The 20633-nt window shown below is 34.4% G+C and overlaps 1 protein-coding gene across 1 annotated transcript in view; it reads left to right on the top strand.

Annotated features, from left to right (window-relative positions):
* TEX11 (testis expressed 11) overlaps positions 1-20633 on the top strand; it is a 371261-nt gene that overhangs the window by 257116 nt on the left and 93512 nt on the right. Inside the window, exons 17-18 of the mRNA XM_044764084.2 lie at positions 14944-15046; positions 18874-18998. Of these exons, the coding sequence (XP_044620019.1) occupies positions 14944-15046; positions 18874-18998 (228 nt within the window). The remainder of the gene's footprint in view (positions 1-14943; positions 15047-18873; positions 18999-20633) is intronic.

The following is a 20633-nucleotide window of genomic DNA, read 5'->3' as shown; positions in this document are numbered from 1 at the left end:
AAGCTGTTTTCCAAAGGAGTTGGACCATTTTACATTGCTGCCAGCAATGGAGGAGAGTGCTAGTTCATCCACATCCTTGTCAACATGTGGTATTTTCAATCTTTTTAACTTTAACAATTCTAGTAGGTGTGTTATGAGTTTTATTTTAATGAAGTCATATTTATTATATATTTTTTATGGTTTATGTTTATTGTGTCCTAAGAAATCTTTGTGTGCCCCAAGATGACAAAATCTTTCTTCTATGCTTTCTTCTAGAAATTTTAGTTTTAGCTTTTATCTTTAGGCCTGTGATGCCTTTTGAGTTAATCTGTGTGGGTGTGTGTGTGTGTGTGTGTGCGTGCGTGTGTGTGTGTGTGAGAGAGAGATAAAGGTCAAAGTTCATTTTTTTCCCATATTCGTATCATGTTGTTCTAGCACCAGTATTGAAAGACCATCCTTGCTCAGTTGAATTAACTTGGCACCTTGGTAAAAAATAAATTGATCAGAAATATTTAGATCTGTTTCTATATTCTGTTCCAGTAATTTTTTGTGCCTATCCTTATGCTAATACTTTACTCTCTTGATTATTGTAGCTTTATAGTAAGTCTTAAAATCTAGCTGCGTAAAACCTCAACTTTGTTCTTTTTCAGAATCTTTTAGCTACTCTAAGTCCATTATATTGCCATATAAATTGTAAAATCAGCTTGTTAATTATTACAAAAATGCTTGGTGGGATTTTTATTGGGATTACACTGAATCTATAGGTCAGTTTGAGGACAGTTAATATCTTTAACAGTATTGTGTTACAATCTATTAACACAGCATAGCTCTCTATTTATTTAGGTCATCTTTAATTTCTCTCAATATCTTATAGCTTTCAGCATAAAAATATTACACATATCTTGTTAACTTTATCCCGAAGAATTCATGTTTTGATGATATTGCAAATGGTCTTACTTTATTAATTTCAATTTCCAATTATTCATTGCTAGCATATAGAAATACAATTGATTATTTTAAATTGTGGTAAAATTTACCATCTTAACCATTTTTAAGTGTACAGTTCAGTGGTGTTAAGTACGTACACAATATTGTGCAACTCCCATCACCATTCATCTCCAGAATTCTTTTCATCATGCAAAACTGAAGCTCTGTGCCCATTAAACAATAACTCTTCACTCCCCCTAACCCTCAGCCCCTGGCAACCATAATTCTATGTTCTGTCTCTGTGACTTTGACTCTTCTAGCTACCTCATATAAGTGGAATCATACACTATTTGTCCCTTTGTGACTGCTTATTCTACATAGCATAATGTGCTTAAGATTCATCCATGTTGTAGCATGTGTCAGAATTCCCTACTTTTTAAAGACTGAATAATATTCCATTGTATGTATATACCACTTTTTCTTTATCCATTCATCTGATGATGGACACTTGGGTTGCTTCTACCTTTTGGCTATTGTGAATAATGCTGCTATGAACATGAGTGTACAGGTATCTGAGTCTCTGCTTTCCATTTTTTTGGTATATACCTAAGGGTAGGATTTTGGATCATATGGTAATTCTATGTTTAACATTTTGAGGAACTGCCAAACTGTTTTCCATAGTGGCTGCATTATTTTACATTCCCACTAGAAATGCACAAGGGTTCGAATTTTTCTGCATCCTGATAAACACTTGTTATTTTTTTAGTTTTTTTATAATAGCCATCCTAATGGGTGTGAAGTGGTCTCTCATATTTTTAATTTGCATTTCCCTAAGGAGTAGTGATGTTGAGCATCTTTTCATTTGTTTATTGTCCATTTGTATATCTTCTGTGGAGAAATGTCAAGTCCTTTTGCCCATTTTTTGATCGGGTTGTTTATTTTTTAGTTGTTGAGTTGTAGAAAGTTCTTTATTCTGGATATTAACCCTTTATCACTTTATGATTTGAAAATATTTTCTCTCATTCTGTGGGTTGTTTTTTCCCTTTCTTGGTAGTGTCCTTTGAAGCACAAACTTTTTTTAATTTTGATGAAGTCCAAATTTCTATTTTTTGTTTTGTTGCCTGTGCTTTTGTTGTCATATCCAAGAAATAATTGTCAAATCCAATGTCATGAAGCTTTCCCCCTATGTTTTCTTCTAAGACTTTTGTATTTTTAGTTTTTACATGTAGGTTTTTGATCCATTTTGAGTTAATTTTTGTATATGATGTGAGGTAAAGATCTGACTTCATTCTTTTGCATGTGGATATCCTGTTTTCCAGCATCGTTTGTTGAAAACACTATCCTTTTTCCATTGATTGGTCTTGGCACCTTAGTCGAAAATCATTTGACCACATATGTGAGGGTTTGTTTCTGGGCTTTCTATTGTATTTCATTGGTCTATATGTCTATCCTTATGCCAGTACCACACTGTTTTGATTACTGTAGCTTTGTAGTATATTTTGAAATTAGAAATTGTGAGTCTTCCAACTATCTTCTTTTTTTCCAAGATTGTTTTTGGCTGCTCAGAGTCCGTTCAGATTACTTACGAGTTTTAGGATGGAGTTTTTCTATTTCTACAAAAAAACGCCACTGGAATTGCATTGAATCTGTAGATCACTTTAGTTATCTTAGTTTCCTTTTTTAATGTTTATCTTCTATTGTGGTAAATATACATAATCTTTATTTCCTCTTTAAAGTTTTCCTGTTTTTGTCTTCTATTCTCTTATGGCATTTTTGGCTGTATTTATTTTCTTTTATGTTTCTTTTTGTTAGTCTTCGTTTCTGAAATGATTTATTTCTTTTATTTCTATTTTTTTCTTGGGCTCTAGTACTTCATTTCTGAGTTTTTCTAATTCTGACCTATGACATTTTTTCATATCTTGTATAATTTTCTTAATGTCTTTTAGCTCATTTTGAAATAGTTGGTTAGAGTTTTGACCTGTTTTGTGGGCACATTTTCCTAGCATGCTTTCATTTTTCTGTGGGGGTGTTTTTATGCTATTTATTCTCTTTTTTTTTTTTTATTTTAAAGATTTTTATTTTTTCCTTTTTCTCCCCAAAGCCCCCCGGTACATAGTTGTGTATTCTTCGTTGTGGGTTCTTCTAGTTGTGGCATGTGGGACGCTGCCTCAGCGTGGTCTGATGAGCAGTGCCATGTCCGCACCCAGGATTCGAACTAACGAAACACTGGGCCGCCTGCAGCGGAGCGCGCGAACTTAACCACTCGGCCACGGGGCCAGCCCCTATTTATTCTCTTTTTTTAAAAACAGCTTTTAGGGTATTTATCTTAAAACTTTACTGTTTCTCATTTTAATGTGATATTAGTTTTTCTTAGCTTTTACAATGAGGTGGGGTTTTGGAAAGTGCTACAAACTTCACAGAGCTCCTTTTTCTGTGTTTTTCTTTTTTTGGTAGCATTTAAAAATAAGGCAGACTGCTTTCTGAGATTTCCTGGCTTCACTCCCCACTGCACCCTTCGTTTTTGGTGTAGACTTGCACTATCCAATATGATAGCCACTAGCCACATGTGGCTATGTACGTTTAAATTTAAATTAATTAAAATTATAAAAATTCAGTTCTTCAGTTGTACTAGTCACATTTCAAATGCTAAATAGCTACATGTGGCTAGCAGCTACTGTATTGAATACCACAAATATAGATCATTTCCATCATCACAGAGGTGCTTTGGACGGCACTGGTCTATACCTTTCTTTCATCTCTATTGTCTTTGTCCTATTCAATTTTGATTGTACTCTCAGCAGTTTTTCCTCAGTGTAGAGCCTGTCAAGTTTGAGGGTTCATAGGGGCTAGACTGCTCCAGCTTCTTTAGTCCATTTATGCTATGAGACCCTTGAACTGACTTAATAATGAAGAAGGTAAATTCCCTTCCAATTGCAACTGCTGTTCTCGAATTTCCCCATCATGCTTGTCAATGAATTTCTATTAGCTATTTTGAAGTTCTCCTTTTCTGTTGTCCATTAGACACTTCCATATTACCTTCTGTTTTTCTTCATCCTGTACAGATGCTGATATAATGCTGGTCTTGTAGCTCTTGGTGTTTTGTCACCACCTATTTGTATTTTGAAATTCATAGGGATGCTTTGTCATCCAGTTTTGTTGTAAATGTTGTCTAAGTATCAGATTTGGTTTGCCATCTACATGCTCAGTCTGTTTTCATGTGGGGATTCAGAGAAATTGAAAAGCTATGTTGCCACCACCACCATATTTCCAGAACCCTTCCATATAGTTTATTTTTATTTTAGTTTTTTTAAATACAACTATCTTTCTAAACTCTCTTAATTGCGATAATTTACTTACAAATTCTTTTGGGTTTTCTACATATCCAACTATATCAACTGTGAATAATGGTGATTTTGTTTCTCCCTTTCCAATCCTTATGCCTTATATATTTCTCGCTTTATTGTGTTGGCTAACACTTACAGTACCATGTTGAATAAAAGTGGTGTTCCTGATCTTGAAGGGAAAGTTACCCTAAATTACCATTAAGTATGATATTTGCTTTAGGGTGTTTTTTGTTGGTTTTTTTAAATATAAATATAGATACTGTATTAGTTTCCTAGGGCTGCTGTAACCAAGGGCCACCAACTAGATGGCTTAAAACAACAGAAATTTATTCTTTCAATGGAAATCTATTCTTTCGGAGGTTAGAAGCCCAAAATCAAGTTGTCAGCAAGGCTGTGCTCTCTCTCAAGTATCTAGTAGAGGATCCTTCCTTGTCTCTTCCTGGCTTCTGATATTTGCCAGCAATCCTAGACTTTCCGTGGCTTGTAAAGGCATCACTCCAATCTCTGTCTCTGTCATCACATGGCATTCTCTTCTCTATGTGTGTGTCCAAATTTCCCTCTTCTTATAAGACCCCAGTCATTGGATTAAAGCTCACTCTATCCAGTATGACCTCATCTTAACTTGATTACGTCTACAAAGACTATTTCTACATTAGGTCATATTCTGAGATTCCAGGGTGGGCATGAATTTTGGGGAGACATTCGACCCAGAACAGATACTGTACATCAAATTAAGGAAGTCCCCTTCTATGGCTCATTTGCTACGAGCTTTTCTATTTTGTTTTGTTAAGATGGTCATATGATTTTTTTCTCCTTTATGTCATTAATGTACTGATTAATGGGTTTTCTAGTGTTAAACCAAACTTACTTTCCTGGGAAAAAAACCAAACTCAGTCATGAAGTTATTCTTTTTCTATTTTACTGGATTTGGTTTATTAATATTTGTTGAGGATATTTGCATCAGTCTTCATGAGTGAAATTGGGCTCTAATTTTTCTTTCTCATTTTGTCTTTTAAGTTTTGATATGAAGGTTATGCTAGCCTCATAAAATAAATTGCATAGTCTTCCTTTTTTTCCCTAGTCTCTAGAAAAGTTTGTTAGACTTGAATTATTTCTCCCCTAAAATGTGAAGCTATCTAGGATTTGCATTTTTGTGGGAAGATTTTAGACTATTGATTAATTACATTAATAGTTACAGTACTATTCAGATATTTCTAGTTGTTGTTTAATCAGTTTTGGTAAATTTTATTTTTCTAGGGATGCATTTATGTTGTGTACATTTTCAACTTTATTAGCATAAAGTTGTTCAAATACCCTCTTGGTAACTTTGGCTTTCCTTCTCTCTTTTTGTTCCTTATTTGTTTTGCCAGAGGTTTGTCCATTTTATTAGTATTTTGAAAGAACAAGGTTTTGGCTTTGTACATCTTCTCTGTTGTATGTTTGCTTTATATTTTAGCAATTTCTGCTAGTATCTTTATTGTTTTCTTCTTTACACTTTCTTTGGATTTATCTTGCAGTTCTTTTGCTGTCTTCTCAAGATGGATCCTTGGCTTATTACTTTACAGTGTTCTTCTTAAAATATATTTATTGCATAATATATTTAATACATTTTCCATTAAATGCTGCTTTAACTGTAGGCCATGATACTTTAAGTAAATTTTTATTGGTATATAACCTATAGAGAGAAAAATACACAAATTGTAAGTATACGACCTGGTAAATTATCACAAAGTGAACAAACTCATGTAGCCACTACCCAGAGAAGAATTAGAACATTAGCAGCATCCCTGGATATCCCTCATACCCAGTACAAAAGTTTAGATATATAGTATTTTTGTTATACAATTGAAAGTATTTTTAATTTTACTTATGGTTTCTTCTTTAACCCATTAATTGTGCAAAAATGTTATTTCCAAATTTTGAAACAAGTAGGGATTTTCTTGACATCTATTTAGTAATTGATTTCTACCTTAATTGCATTGTAGTTGATTTCAGACGTTTGAAATAGATTGAAGTTTGCTTTATGGCTAGGTATATAGTCTAAATAGGTTGAAGTTTGCTTTATGGCTAGGCATATGGTCTATTTTTGTAAATATTCTGTGTTTGCTTGATAGAAATGTGTTTTCTGCAGTTTGGGGGAATAAATATAATATATATAATATATATTTATATATACATATATAATTTATATGTATATAAATTTTGATTGTTTGTTGTTTATTTTGTTTGAATCTTCTGTATCCAAAATCATATTTTGTGTGATTATCAATTCCTGAGATGTGTTGTTAAAATGTCCTATTGTAATTGTGAATTTGTCTATTTCTCCATCTAATTTTGTCATTTTTATGTTATATATTTAAGGCTATGCTTTTCATGCATACAAATTTAGCACTGTATTATATTCCCATTAATTGCAGCTTTTATTGGTATGAAGTAATCCTCTTTATTTCTAGTATTACTTTTTGCTTTAACATCATTTCTGTCTGATATTGATATATTCACACTTGCTTTCTTTGGTTAGTATTTTCCAGGTATATCTTCTTTAATTCTTTTACTTTTAACATTTCCGTATCTTTATCTTTTAGATGTGCAACTTGTATACAGCATATAGTTTGATATTTCTAATCCAGTGTGACCATTTTTCTTTTATAACTGGAGCATTTAGTCCTTATACACTTAGTATGATACTGACATATTTGAGTTTAAATCTACATCTTACTTTGTGCTTTATATTTGTCACATCTATCGTGTATCTTTTCCTCTCCTTTCTGGCCTTCTTTAGGAACATTTTTAAAAAATAATAGACTTTCTTTTTATAGTGTTTTATGTTTACAGAAAAATTGAGTAGAAAATACAGAAAGTTCCCATGTTACCCCATCACCACCCCCCATGTACTTCGTTTCCTCTACTATTAACATTTTGCGTTAGTGTGACATATTTGTTAGAATCGATGAGTCAATATTGGTACATTATTTTTGACTAAAGTCTATAGATTACATTAGTTTTCACTATGTATTACAGATCCTGTAGATTTTGACAAATGTATAATGACATCTATCTACCATTGCAGTATCATACAGAATAGTTTCAATCCCCTGTACTTTCCTGGTCATCCCTTGCTCCCTCCCACTGAACTCCTGACAACCACAGATCTTTTTAATGTTTCCATAGTTTTGCCTTTTCCAGAATGTCATATAGTTGAAATCATTTAGGATGTAGCCTTTTCAGATTGGTTTCTTTCACCTAGCAATATGCATTTAAGATTCCTCCATGTCTTTTCATGGCTTGATAGCTCATTTCTTTTTATTGCTCAGTTATATTTCATTGTATGGAAGCACTATAGTTTGTTTACCCATTCACTTGTTGAAGGGCATCTCTTTTTTTCCCCCAGTGTTATTGAGATATAATTGATGTGTAATATTTTATAAGTTTAAAGTGTACAACTCGATGATTTGATACACATATATATTGCAAAATTATTACCACAATAAGGTTAGATAACATATCCATCACCTCACATAATTACCTTTTTGTTCTACTGAGAACATTTAAGACCTACTCTCTTAGCAACATTCGAGTATATAATACAGTATTATTAATTATAGTCACTATGCCATATATTAGATCTCCAGGACCTAGTCATCAACGGGGAGTTTGTACATTTGACCATCATCTCTTCATTGCTCCCATCTCCCAGCCTGTGACAACCACCATTCTACTCTATTTCTATGGGTTGGGTTTTTTAAGATTCTACATATAAGTGAGATCATGTAGTATATGTCTTTCCCTGTCTGACTTATTTCACTTAGCATAATGCCCTTGGGTCCATCCATGTTGTCACAAATGGTAGGTTCTCCTTCTTTCTGATGGCTGAATGATATTTCAATGTATATATATATACCACATTTTCTTTATCCATTCATCCCTTGATGGACACTTAGTTTGTTTCCGTGTCTTGACTATTGTGAATAATGCTGCCATGAACATAGGGGTGCAGATATCTCTACAAAATAGTGATTTCCTTTGTGTATATTCCAAGAAGTGGAATTGCTGAATCATGTGATAGTTCTGTTTTTAAGTTTTTGAGGAACCTCCATACTGTTTTCCATAGTGGCTGTGCCTATTTACATTCTCACCAACAGTGCACTAGAGTTCCCTTTTCTCCACATCCTTGTCAACACTTGTTATCATTTGTCTTTTTGATAATAACCATTCTAACCGGTGGGAGGTGATATCTCATTTTAATTTTGCATTTCCGTGATGATTGATGATGTTGAGCATCTTTTCATGTATTTGTCGACCATTTGTATGTCTTCTTTGGAAAAATGTCTGGTCAAGTCCTCTGCCCATTTTTAAATCAGATTATTTGTCTTTTTGCTGTTGAGTTGTAAGACTTCCTTATATATTTTTGGATAATAACCCTTTATCAGATATATGGTTTACAAATATTTTCTCCCATTCCATAGGTTGCCTCTTCATTTGGTTGATTATTTCTTTTGCAATGCAGAAGGTTTTTAGTTTGTTGTAGTCCTACTTGTTTACTTTTGCTTTTGATGTCTTATCAAAAAATCATTGCCAAGACCAACGTCAGGGAGCTTTTTCCCTATCTTTTCTTCTATGAATTTTGTGGTTTCAGGTCTTACATTTAAGTCTTTAATCCATTTCAAGTTAATTTTTGTGAATGGTGTAAGATAGGGGTCCAGTTTCATTCTTTTCATGTGAATATCCAGTTTTCCCAGCACCATTTATTTAAAAAACTATTTTTTCCCACTGAGTATTCTTGGCTTCCTTATCAAATAATAGTTGATCTTATATGTGGGGGTTTATTTCTGGGCTCTTGATTCTGTTCCATTGATCTATGTGTCTATTTTTATGCAAGTACCATACTGTTTTGATTACTATCGCCTTGTAATGTAGTTTAAAATCAGGAAGTGTGATGCCTCTAGCTTTATTCTTCTTTCTCGAGATTGCTTTGGCTATTCAAGGTCATTTGTGGTTCCATACAAATTTCAAGATTGTTTTTTCTATTTCTGTAAAAAATGTCATTGGAATTTTGATGGGGATTGCATTGAATCTATAGATGTCTTCAGTATATGGATATTTTAACAATTTTAATTCTTCTGATCCATGAACATGGGATATCTTTCCATTTATTGGTATCTTCTTCAACTTCTTTTATCAATGCCTTACAGTTTTTAGTGTACGGATATTTCACCTCCTTGGTTAAATTTGCTCCTATGTATTTCATTGTTGTTTTTGTTTTTTGTGGGGAAGGTGGCTCTGAGCTAATGTCAGTTGCCAGTCTTCCTCTTTTTGCTTGAGGAAGGTTGTCACTGAGCTAACGTCTGTACCAATATTCCTCTAATTTGTATGGGATGCCGCCACAGCATGGCTTGATGAGTGGTGCTGGGTCTGTGCCCAGGATCTGAACCTGCGAACCCCAGGCCACCAAAGTGGAGCTCATGACTTAACCACTATGCCACTGGGCTGGCCCCTGTGTTTCATTGTTTTTGATGCTATTATAAATGGGATTTTTTTATTTCTCTCTGATATTTCGTTGTTAGTGTATGAAAACACAACTGATTTTTGTATGTTGATTTTGTATCCTGCAACTTTACTAAATTTGTTTATTTGTTCTAACGGTTTTCTTGGTAGGGTCTTTAGGATTTTCTATGTATGAGATCATGCCATCTGCAAACAGAGACAATTTTACTTCTTCCTTTCCTATTTGGATGCCTTTTATTTCTTTTTCTTTTCTAATTGCTATGGGTAAGACTTCCAATACTATGTTAAATGAAAGTGGTGAGACTGAGCACCCTTGTCTTGTCCCTGATCTTAGAGGAATAGCTTTCGGTATTTCACCATTGACTATGAGGTTAGCTGTGGGCTTGTCATATGCCTTTATTATGTTGAAGTATGGTCCTTCTAGACCCAGTTTTTGAGAGCTTTCATCAGGAAAGGATGTTGAATTTTGTCAACTGCTTTCTCTGCATCTATTGAGGGAATCATATGATTTTTCATTCTATTATTTTTGTTCTATTAAAGTGATGTATCACATTTATTGATTCATCTTTGCATCCCAGGGATAAATCTCACTTGATCATGGTTTATAATCCTTTTAATGTGCTATTGGATTTGATTTGTTAGTATTTTATTGAGAATTTTTGCATCTAATTCATCAGCGATATTGGCTTGTAGCTTTTTTTCTTGTAGTATCCTTATCTGGCTTTGGTCTCACAGTAATGCTGGCCTCACAAAATGAGTTTGAGAGTGTTCCCTCCAATTTTGTGTAGAGTTTGACAAGGATTGGTATTAATTCTTCTTTAAATGTTTGGTATAATTCACCACTAGAACCATCTGGTCCTGGGCTTTTCTGTGTTGGGAGGTTTTTGATTACTGATTTAATATCCTTACTAATTATTGGTCTATTCACATTTTCTGTTTCTTCATGATTCAGTCTTGGTAAGTTGTATATTTCTAGGAATTTATCCATTTCTTCTAGGTTATCCAATTTGTTGGCATATAATTGTTCTTAGTAGTCTCTTATGATCCTGTGTATTTCTGTGGTATCAGTTGTAATGTCGCCTCTTTTATTTCTGATTTTATTTATTTGAATCTTCGCTCTTTTCTTGGTGTAGCTAAAGGTTTGTCAATTTTGTTAATCTTTTCAAAAAACTAACTCAGTTTAATTGTTTTTTTCTAGTCTCTGTTTCATTTATTTATGCTCTAATCTTTATTATTTTCCTCCTTCTGCTAAATTTGCGTGGTTTTTTCCTTCTTTCTTTTAATTCCTTGAGCTGTAAAGTTAGGTTGTTTATTTGAGATCTTTGTTTTTCTTAATGTAGGCATTAATCGCTATAAACTAGTTCCTTCTTAGACCTATTTTTGCTGCATCCCATTAATTTTGGTATGTTGTATTTTCATTTTCTTTTGTCTCAAAATACTTTCTGATTTCCCTTTTGATTTCTTCTTTTACCCATTGGTTGTTCAGGAGTGTGTTGTTTAATTTCCATGCATTTGTGAATTTTTTATTTTTCCTCCTGTTTTTTATTTCTAGTTTCATACCATTGTGATTGGAAAAGATACTTGATATAATTTCAGTCTTCTTAAATTTGTTAAGGCTTGCTTTCTGGCCCAACATATGATCTGGAGAATGTTCCACGTGTACTTGAGAGGAACATCTATTCTGGTGCTGTTGGATGAAATGTTCTGTATGTGTCTGTTAGGTCCATTTGGTCTACAGTGTTATTCAGGTCCACTATTTCTTTATTATTTTATTTATTTATTTATTATTCAAATTATTTTCTGTCTGGACGGTCTATGCATTATTGAAAGTGGAGTGTTGAAGTCCCCTACTGTTATGTATTGCCATCAATTACTCCCTTCGGTTCAGTTAATATTTGCTTTAAATGTTTAGATGCTTGAATGTTGAGTGCATATGTATTTACAATTGTTATATCTTCTTGATGAATTGATCCCTTTATCACTATATAGTGACCTTCTTTGTCTCTTGTGATTGATTTTGATGAAAGTCTATTTTATCTGATGTAAGTATAGTCATTCCTACTCTCTTAGTTACCATTTACATGGAATATCTTTTCCTATCCCTTCACCTTCAGCCTATGTGTGCTCTTAAGCTAAAATGAGTCTCTTGTAGGTAGCATATTGTTGGATCTTGTTTTGGGTTTTTTTTTAAATCCATTCAGCCTCTCTATGTCTTTGATGGGAGAATTTAGTCCATTTACATTTAAAGTAATATTGATAAATAAGGACTTACTATTCCTTTTTTTTCCTGAGGAAGATTAGCCCTGTGCTAACATCTGTTGCCAATCTTCCTCTTTTTATGCTTGAGGAAGATCAGCCTTGAGCTAACACCTGTGCCAGTCTTCCTCCACTTTATATGTGGGTCACTACCACAGCATGGCTGATGAGTGGGTAGGTCTGTGCCTGGGACCCAAACCCATGAGCCCAGGCTGCCAAAGCAGAGCATACCGAACTCAACCACTATGCCGCGAGGCTGGCCCCTACTATTCCCATTTTTTAAGTTGTTTTCTGTGTTTTTAGTTCCTTTCTTCTTCTCTAGCTGTCTTCTTTTCTGATTTATTTTTTGTAGTGGTATGCTTTAATTCCTTTCTCTTTATTTTTTATGTATGTATTAAAAGGTATTTTCTTTGTAGTTACCATGTGTCTTACATAAAACATCTTTCAGATATAAAAGTCTATTTTAAGCTAACAACTTATGTTCAATCACATAGAAAAACTCTAAACTTTTATTTCTCCTCTGCCCACATTTTATGCTATTGATTTCACACTTTTTTTATATTGTACATCTGTTAACAAATTATCGTAGCCATAGTTATTTTCAATATTGTTTTTTAACTTTTATAGTAGAGATAAAAGTGATTTACACACCACCATTACAGTATTAGAGTAGTCTGAATTTGACTATATTTTTACCACCTATTGAAGGACATCTTAGTTGCTTCCAAGTTTTCATGATTATAAATAAAACTTTTATAACCATTGATGTGCAGGTTTTTGTGTGGACATTAGCTTTCAGTTCATTAGGGTAAATACCAGGGAGTTCAACTGCTGGATCATACGGCAAGAATATTCTTAGTTTTGTGAGAAACTGCTAAACTGTCTTCCAAAATGGCTCTACTATTTTTCATTCTTACCAGCAGTGAATGAGAATTCCTGTTGCTGCATATCCTCACCAGGTTTAGGTGTTATCAGTGTTTTAGATTTTAGCCCTTCTAATATGTGTGTAATGGTATCTCGTTGCTGTTTTAATTTGCATTTCCTTGATGAAATACAATGTTTAGCATCTTTTTATATGTTCATTTGCCATCTGTATGTCTTCTTTGGTGAGGTGTCTGTTTACATCTTTTGCCCATTGTATATTGGGGTTACTTGTTTTCTTATAGTTCAGTTTTAAGAATTGTTGATATAGTTTGGATACCAATCCTTTATCTGATATGTGTTTTGCAAACATTTTCTCCCACAGCGTGGTTTGCCTTTTCATTCTCTTAACAGTGTCTTTCACAGAGCAATTTTTCTCTAATGGATTGTGCTTTTGGTATTGTGTTTAAAAAGTCATCACCAAACTGAAGGTCATTTAGATTTTCTCCCATGTTACCTTCTAAGAGTTCTATAATTTGGGGTTTTGCATTTAGGTTTTTGATCCATTTTGAGTTAATTTTTGTGAAAGGTTTAAGGTCTGTGTCCAGATTCATTTTTTTGCATGTGGATGTCCAGTTGTTTCAGCACCATTTGTTGAAAAAACTGTCCTCATTCTTTTTCTTTTACTTTCTAGTTACCCCCTTCTGCTAGTGTGGAAATCATTTACTGTTTCTAGTCTTTTAGCAGTTGTCCTAAAAAGAATAGAATTCTTCCTTAACTGTCCTCCATGTTTATAATCTCTCTGTGCTGCAGTTTGGCTAATTTATTCTGTTTTATCTTTCAGTTCACTAATTTTTTCTTCACCTATTTCAGTCTGCTATTACACCTATCCATTATGTTTCCATTTGCGTTTTTGTATTTTTCATTTCAAGTAGTTCTTTTTTTTCAAATCAGCAAGGTCACATAATATGGTTTCTGTTTCCTACAAACTTCTGTGATATTCAAAGTCTTTAACAACTTATATGGCATGGGCAATAATCAATCAGAATGGATACCAGCTGCAAACAACACCTGTAACTGTATCAGTATGTACTATTGAATAGCAACCTACTTATGTATATTTTTGAACATATCTTTTATTTCTTTAAACTTTGAAAACATAGGTGTTTTATAGATAGCTTTCGAAAATTCTGATATCTGCATCTTGAGAATCTGTTTCTGCTATCTGTTTTTTCTACTGATTCTCACTTATGGTGCCTTGTTTCCCAGTGTGCTTGATTTTTTTATGTTTACTACTCATGATTCTTGAAAAATTATTTATGGAAATATTTTGAAGCCTAAGATGAAGGTACCTTCCCCCAGAGAGGATTTTCATTTGCTTCTTCAGATGTTTGGAGTCAATGTAAACTAAATTCATAGCTTGGAACCTTTAGGCTTTCCCATATAATGTAATTTGGGGCTGTAAATACATAGGAATCTATTTGTGTTACAGCTCAGGGATTGGTTCTCCCCACCCCATTTTTCTGCACTCTTCTCAGAACCAAGATAACTTTCTTTGCAGTCCCCTGGCAATATGGATAGGAATGCTGCTGATTTGCCCTTAGCCTAAGAGTTTGATCTCTTGGGCCTTGAAGTCTGTTTCCCTGACCCAGTGAAGTCTATTAAAACTAAAGTTAACATTTGCCTGGATTTACAAATGCCCACCAGAAAAAAATTGTCTTTAATTCTCTGCTTACTTCTTTGGGACCTCACTTTTTCTTAGATTTTGCTTGGTAATTGCTTTACTATCTTGTCAATTGCTTTTGAAATTTAAAAAAACGTTATCCAACTTTTTGTTTGTTTTCAGTAGGAGGGTTGAGCTGGCGTATATAATGCACCCTATTTTCAGAAGCAGAACTCGTTGTTTTGTTAGCATTTTAAGAGAACAGTCCTTTAAAGATTTTTCTTAGATTCGTGTCTTTTCATTATGAGTATCCTTCAGCCGTTGTGACTATGTTAATAATATTAGTAAAATATGATAAAGTCTTCCTTATAGCTTTTATAAAAGAGAACCAATATTTCTTTTTTTCAGGCTAAAGTGGCAGTGGCAGAAGCTGAACAACGTGATCCTACAAATATTTTCACTCAATTTTATGTATTCAAGATTGCAGTCTTAGAGGGCAACTCTGATAGAGGTATAAATGTTATTTATGAGTTGTATTTGGCTGTTAACACAAAGAATAAATAATCCTCTTTGACCATAATAGAAAAAACATTGTTTTTAAAATAATGGAGTTGAATATATATTTTAGCTTTCCTATGTAAAGATGATGCCACCATGCAAAAAGAAGCTATGGAAGGTTACATAGAATAAAAGAACTAGGGCTAGGGGCTGGCCCCGTGGCCGAGTGGTTAAGTTCGCGCGCTCCGCTGCAGGCGTCCCACTGTTTCGTTGGTTCGAATCCTGGGCGCGGACATGGCACTGCTCATCAAACCACGCTGAGGCAGCGTCCCACATGCCACAACTAGAAGAACCCACAATGAGAAATACACAACTATGTACTGGGGGGCTTTGGGGAGAAAAAGGAAAAAAATAAAATCTTTAAAAAAAAAAAAGAACTAGGGCTACCTATAGAAGGAGTAAGAACTAGGCAGATGTGGGACAAGAACTGGGGGGAAAGTCTTGGCACTGTATGCTTTTTTGTACTTTTTGTCATTTGAACCAACCTATTCAAAAATTAAGTTTAAAAAGCTGTGGGGGAAGGGGAAGATTATGCTGCAAACCCATATCAGTTAAGAATTGTCTTTAGAGAATGGAAGTCTCCAGGGTATCTTTTGACTGTCTTCGCTTATTTGGAAGGTGATTGGTGAGAGATTTGGCCTTAAAATGGAGTTTCTGTCCACAAAGTTAACAGTGTTGGAATCTTATATGAACTTCATCCCATTCGTGCTGTGACCTTCCCATTAACTTAAGCATGGTTTCCTAGCTGGTATGTCTGCATCAACATGTATCTTGACTTAGTTACAGATATGCCTATGCTGTGATATTCCTGTTCAGCCCTCAGGGTAGCTGGGCAAATCCTGGAGCAGTTTGAGCTCCAGACTGATTGCCCTTTATGAAAGGCACAAGTTGAGAAATTCAGAAGCTTGAATTAATGAATCCAAACAGAATTTATGCTAATCCAATTAAACAACTCTTTTTGGTGTTCTGAGCATCTAATTTCCCATGTGTGAGGGAGGGACATCCCCCTACACCAACAAGCAAGTCAACTCAATTCTGACACTGTCTACCCAGAGATACTATATACCCAGAGACAAGGTATGTGGGAAGGGGCACAGAGCTTCCATGTCCTTTCCAGGCACACCACTCTCCCTGCATCTCCACATGTTCACCGACCTGGAAGCTCTCTGAACCCTGTTCTTTTGGGTTTATATGGAGGCTTCATGACATAGGCATGATTGATTAAATCATTGGCCACTGGCAATTGATTCGACCTCTGTGCCCTCCCCCATCCCCAGAGGTTGAGGGGTGGGACTGAAAGTTCCAATCCTCTAATCATATGGTTGACTCCATTGGCAACCAGTCCTCATCCTGAGGTGGGTTCCAAAATTCACCTCATTAACATAACAAAAGACACCTTAATGGCTCTTTGCATTTAGGAAATTCCAAGGGTTTTAGGAGCTCTGTGCCAGAAACAGGAACAAAGACCAAATATATATTTCTTATTAAAAAATCACAATATCACAGGTATTTATGAATACCTACTGTGTGCAGTGGACTCTGTTATTCACTCTATAAGAAGAAAGATGATTTATTCTGCATTGAAAAAGAAATGTTCCAGGATAGTAAAGTATACCTGTATATTAATTAAGGAGTAGCAAATTGGAGTCAGCTGTTTATCAAGGTTAATATTGCTGTCATGTCCATCATCAATGTTTTCATTAGAGACTTCTGGACATTTGTTTTACTTAATATATTATATTGAAGGATAAAAGAACTTTAAACATTTTGCCAGCAAAAATGGCAAAAAAATAGATTTCCTATTAAATCTTTTCTTTTAACGTTATGTTAAAATAAAGTTATTTTACTTTTTAAACATAGCATCAGCTCAATCATTTTATTTCTTCCTCCATTATCTGTGACCATTTTTTTTTTTTTGAGGAAGATTAGCCCTGAGCTAACATCTGCTGCCAATCCTCTTTACTGAGGAAGACTGGCCCTGAGCTCACATCCGTGCCCATCTTCCTCTACTTTATATGTGGGACGCCTACCACAGCATGGTGTGCCAAGCGGTGCCATGTCTGCACCCGTGATCCGAACTGGTGAACCCCAGGCCACCAAGAAGTGGAACATGTGCACTTAACTGCTGCACCACCAGGCAGGCCCCTGTCTGTTTCATCTAAGTTGTTGAAATTATTGGGCTAATGTCATTCATTATATCCCCCATTTTATCCTTTTAAGATCTGTAAAATCTATAGTAATGTCACCTTTCTCACTATTGATATTTGTAATTTATGTCTTCTCTCATTTTCTCCTTGTCAGAGTGGCTAGAGGTTGATCAATTTTATTGATCTCAAAGAACCAGTTTTTGGTTTCATTAATTTTTCTCTATTGTTTTTTCTGTTTTCTATTTCATTTATTTATGTTCTGATCTTTATGATGTCCATTCTTCTGCTTACTTTGAGTTTCATTTGGTCTTTTTTTCCAGTTTCCAGAGGTGAAAGCTGAGGTCATTAATTTGAGATGTTTATCCTGGTCTAATATAAAGTTAATGCTATAAATTAACCTTCTAAGTATTGCTCTAGTGACAAGCCACAAATTTTGATGTGTTGTGTTTTCATTTTAATTCAGTTCAAAATGCTTTCCAATATGACTTTAGATTCCTTTTTAAACCCATGGATTATTTAGAAGTGTGTTCCTTATTTTTCAAATATTTGCAGGTTTTCAGAGAACTTTCTTTTTTTTAAAGATTTTGTTTTTTTTCCTTTTTCTCCCCAAAGCCCCCTGGTACATAGTTGTATATTCTTCGTTGTGGGTCCTTCCAGTTGTGGCATGTGGGACACCGCCTCAGCATGGTTTGATGAGCAGGGCCATGTCCGCGCCCAGGATTCGAACCAACAAAACACTGGGCTGCCTGCAGCGGAGCATGCAAACTTAACCACTCGGCCACGGGGCCAGCCCCTCTTTTATTAATTTTTAATTTGATTCAAGTGTCATCAAAGATCATAACTTTGTATGATTTGAATCCTTTTTAAATATGTTGAGACTTGTTATATGGCCCAGAATATTGTCTTTCTTGGTAAGTGTTCCCTGTCACTTGAGAAGAATGGATATTTTGCTGGTGTTGGGTCCAGTGTTCTATAAACGTCAGTCAGGTCAAGTTGATTAATAGTGTTAAGTGTACTATATCCTTGCTGATTTTCTGTGTACTTGTTCTATCAATTATTAAGAGAGGATATTGAAATCTTTGACTATAATTGTGGATTTTTTCATTTCTCCTGCAGTTCTATCAGTTTTTGCTTCTTGTATTTTGAAATTTTGTTATGGGGGTATACACATTTAGGATTGTTCTTCAGATAAATTTAACTTATCATAGTCTACCGTTAAGACATAATAGAATGTAATACCACCATTCATTTTTTTCCTTCATCCTGTATTCAATTTTATGGACGTACCAAAATGTATGTAGCCCATCTACTATTGAAGGAATTTAGGTTGGTTCCATATTTTACTCTTAGAAAAATTGCTGGATGAACATATTTGTATGTTTTTGATCACTTTTGCAAATATATTCATAGGATAAATTCACAGAGGTGAATTGCTTAGTTGGGCATTTCTCTGACATTCAAGTCCTCCTTGACATTTTAGCAACTTAGATGACTTTATGAAAATGAACTAATATGTTAAAGATATTAGTGCTCTTAAAATGAGTTCCAAAGTCATTGTAGAATAATTAACCATAGATAGCAATTATCTTTGATAAGAGTATCTCATTTTTTGAATTGTTTCCTTGTTTTTCAGCTTTGCAGGCAATTACTACTTTAGAGAATTTATTAACTGCTGAAGAGCCAGAAGAAAATAACCTACTTACAGATAGAGGTTCAACTGTCATGCTCCTCAGTTTAGCTGCCCAGTTTGCTCTAGAGGTAATTCTTATGTATTCATCTACAGAGATTTTTACCTCTTTTCCATTTTGAGAGACAATTAATAGAATTATCATCAGTTAGGCACAGGAGAGACCTTCCTTTGCTCTCTGTTTTGCCTCATATTTTCATACCAAGCTCGGTTGCAGAATTGCTTTCTTTCTCTTCATTTCTTTATAATGTAAAGTAAATGAAATAAAATAAGATAACAGATTTGTGCTTAGAACTACAGAAAAAAATAAGCACAGCAAAACATTAATTTTTAAAAGACACTCCAGCTTTAAGATGCTATGCCATGCAAACAAATAGTTATTTGGAAACTTATCTTTCTCATTGATTTGAAAAAAACAGTTTAAATCTCTGTGGATCTTTTTAGTTCGTAACCACAAAACAACTTTAGTTTAGAAGTAATAAATACTTGCACTCCTGTTTTTTGCTTGCAAAATTCTAGTTGTAATAATATATAAGATTAGGAAAAGCACTGTAGCAACTGTGGAGCTCTTGGACTGGATGATAGCCTGGGTTTGAGTACTGGCTCTGCCACTTAAGTGCTTAACTTCTTTGAATCTTAATTTCATCATTTTAAAAATAAAGATAAAACCTACCTCCAGGATTGCTGTGAAAATTAACTGAGGAGATGGCTGAAAATGTGATTTGTAATCTATGAAGCTTGATCCATAAGTATAGTGTTTCTGTTCTTATTAACGTATATACAATCTGGTCACTGCTATCTCTCTACTTTATCTCATATTACTCCCCATACCATCATCCTAGTAGTATAAACCACTATTACATTAGGCAGAAGATCTAGAATGGTGGAGACATAAGCTCTCCATCACTCCAACAAAGCACAGTGTCTCTCAAATAGGCTGCCAATCACATTCGCTTTTCCATGTCTTGTTTATACTATCCCACCCTTTAAAAAAATCTTAGCTTATTTAAATGCTACCATTTTGAAAGCCCAGCCTAAGATTTCTCTCCACTGTAGAGCCTTCCCAAATAAATTCTAGTCCTCAATGCTCTGTTCTTACTCTGAATTTCAGTAATTTTTAACATGTATGCTAGTTATTTGGTCTTTATAAATCTATACTGTCTTGTATTGCTAATGCATGGCTTGCCTGTTCAAATTGACTTGTGAGATTCTTGAGGACCATATTTTTAGCACCTACCCTAATATCTCAAAGTAGTTGCTAAATACAGTTTGAATGATATGTATTTTGATGTAAATGAGTAGGGTAGTAGAACTGCAGGAGACAGAAAAATATTTGGCAGATGCAGATACAAGATGTGTTTGTAGAAGATGGTGAGGAGGAGGAAATGAAATGAGAGAAATTCGGTAGTGGGGAACTCAAAGGCAGGTATCTTTTTAAAGGAAAGTGTATAAATTTACATTCGATATGGAACGCAGAAGAAAGCCAGTGGAAGAGTTATGGAACTGTATTTCTGAAAAGGAAAATAGTTTTAATAGAGTAGAAAGAATCAGAAAATAAAAAACTTAAAGTAGTTTGAATTAGAAGTTGGAAGGAAGGATGGATAAGCCAAACCCAGGAAATTGAATATATACCTCCAAAAGAACAAGTGTAGAATCGAGTTTTCACTCACTACAATTGCTTTACAAAAGGCATTTCAAGTTCTAGT

This window comes from Equus asinus, chromosome X (assembly GCF_041296235.1).
Source record: "Equus asinus isolate D_3611 breed Donkey chromosome X, EquAss-T2T_v2, whole genome shotgun sequence".
NCBI classification, from domain to species: domain Eukaryota; kingdom Metazoa; phylum Chordata; class Mammalia; order Perissodactyla; family Equidae; genus Equus; species Equus asinus.
This window is presented reverse-complemented; position numbering and strand designations above follow the sequence as displayed.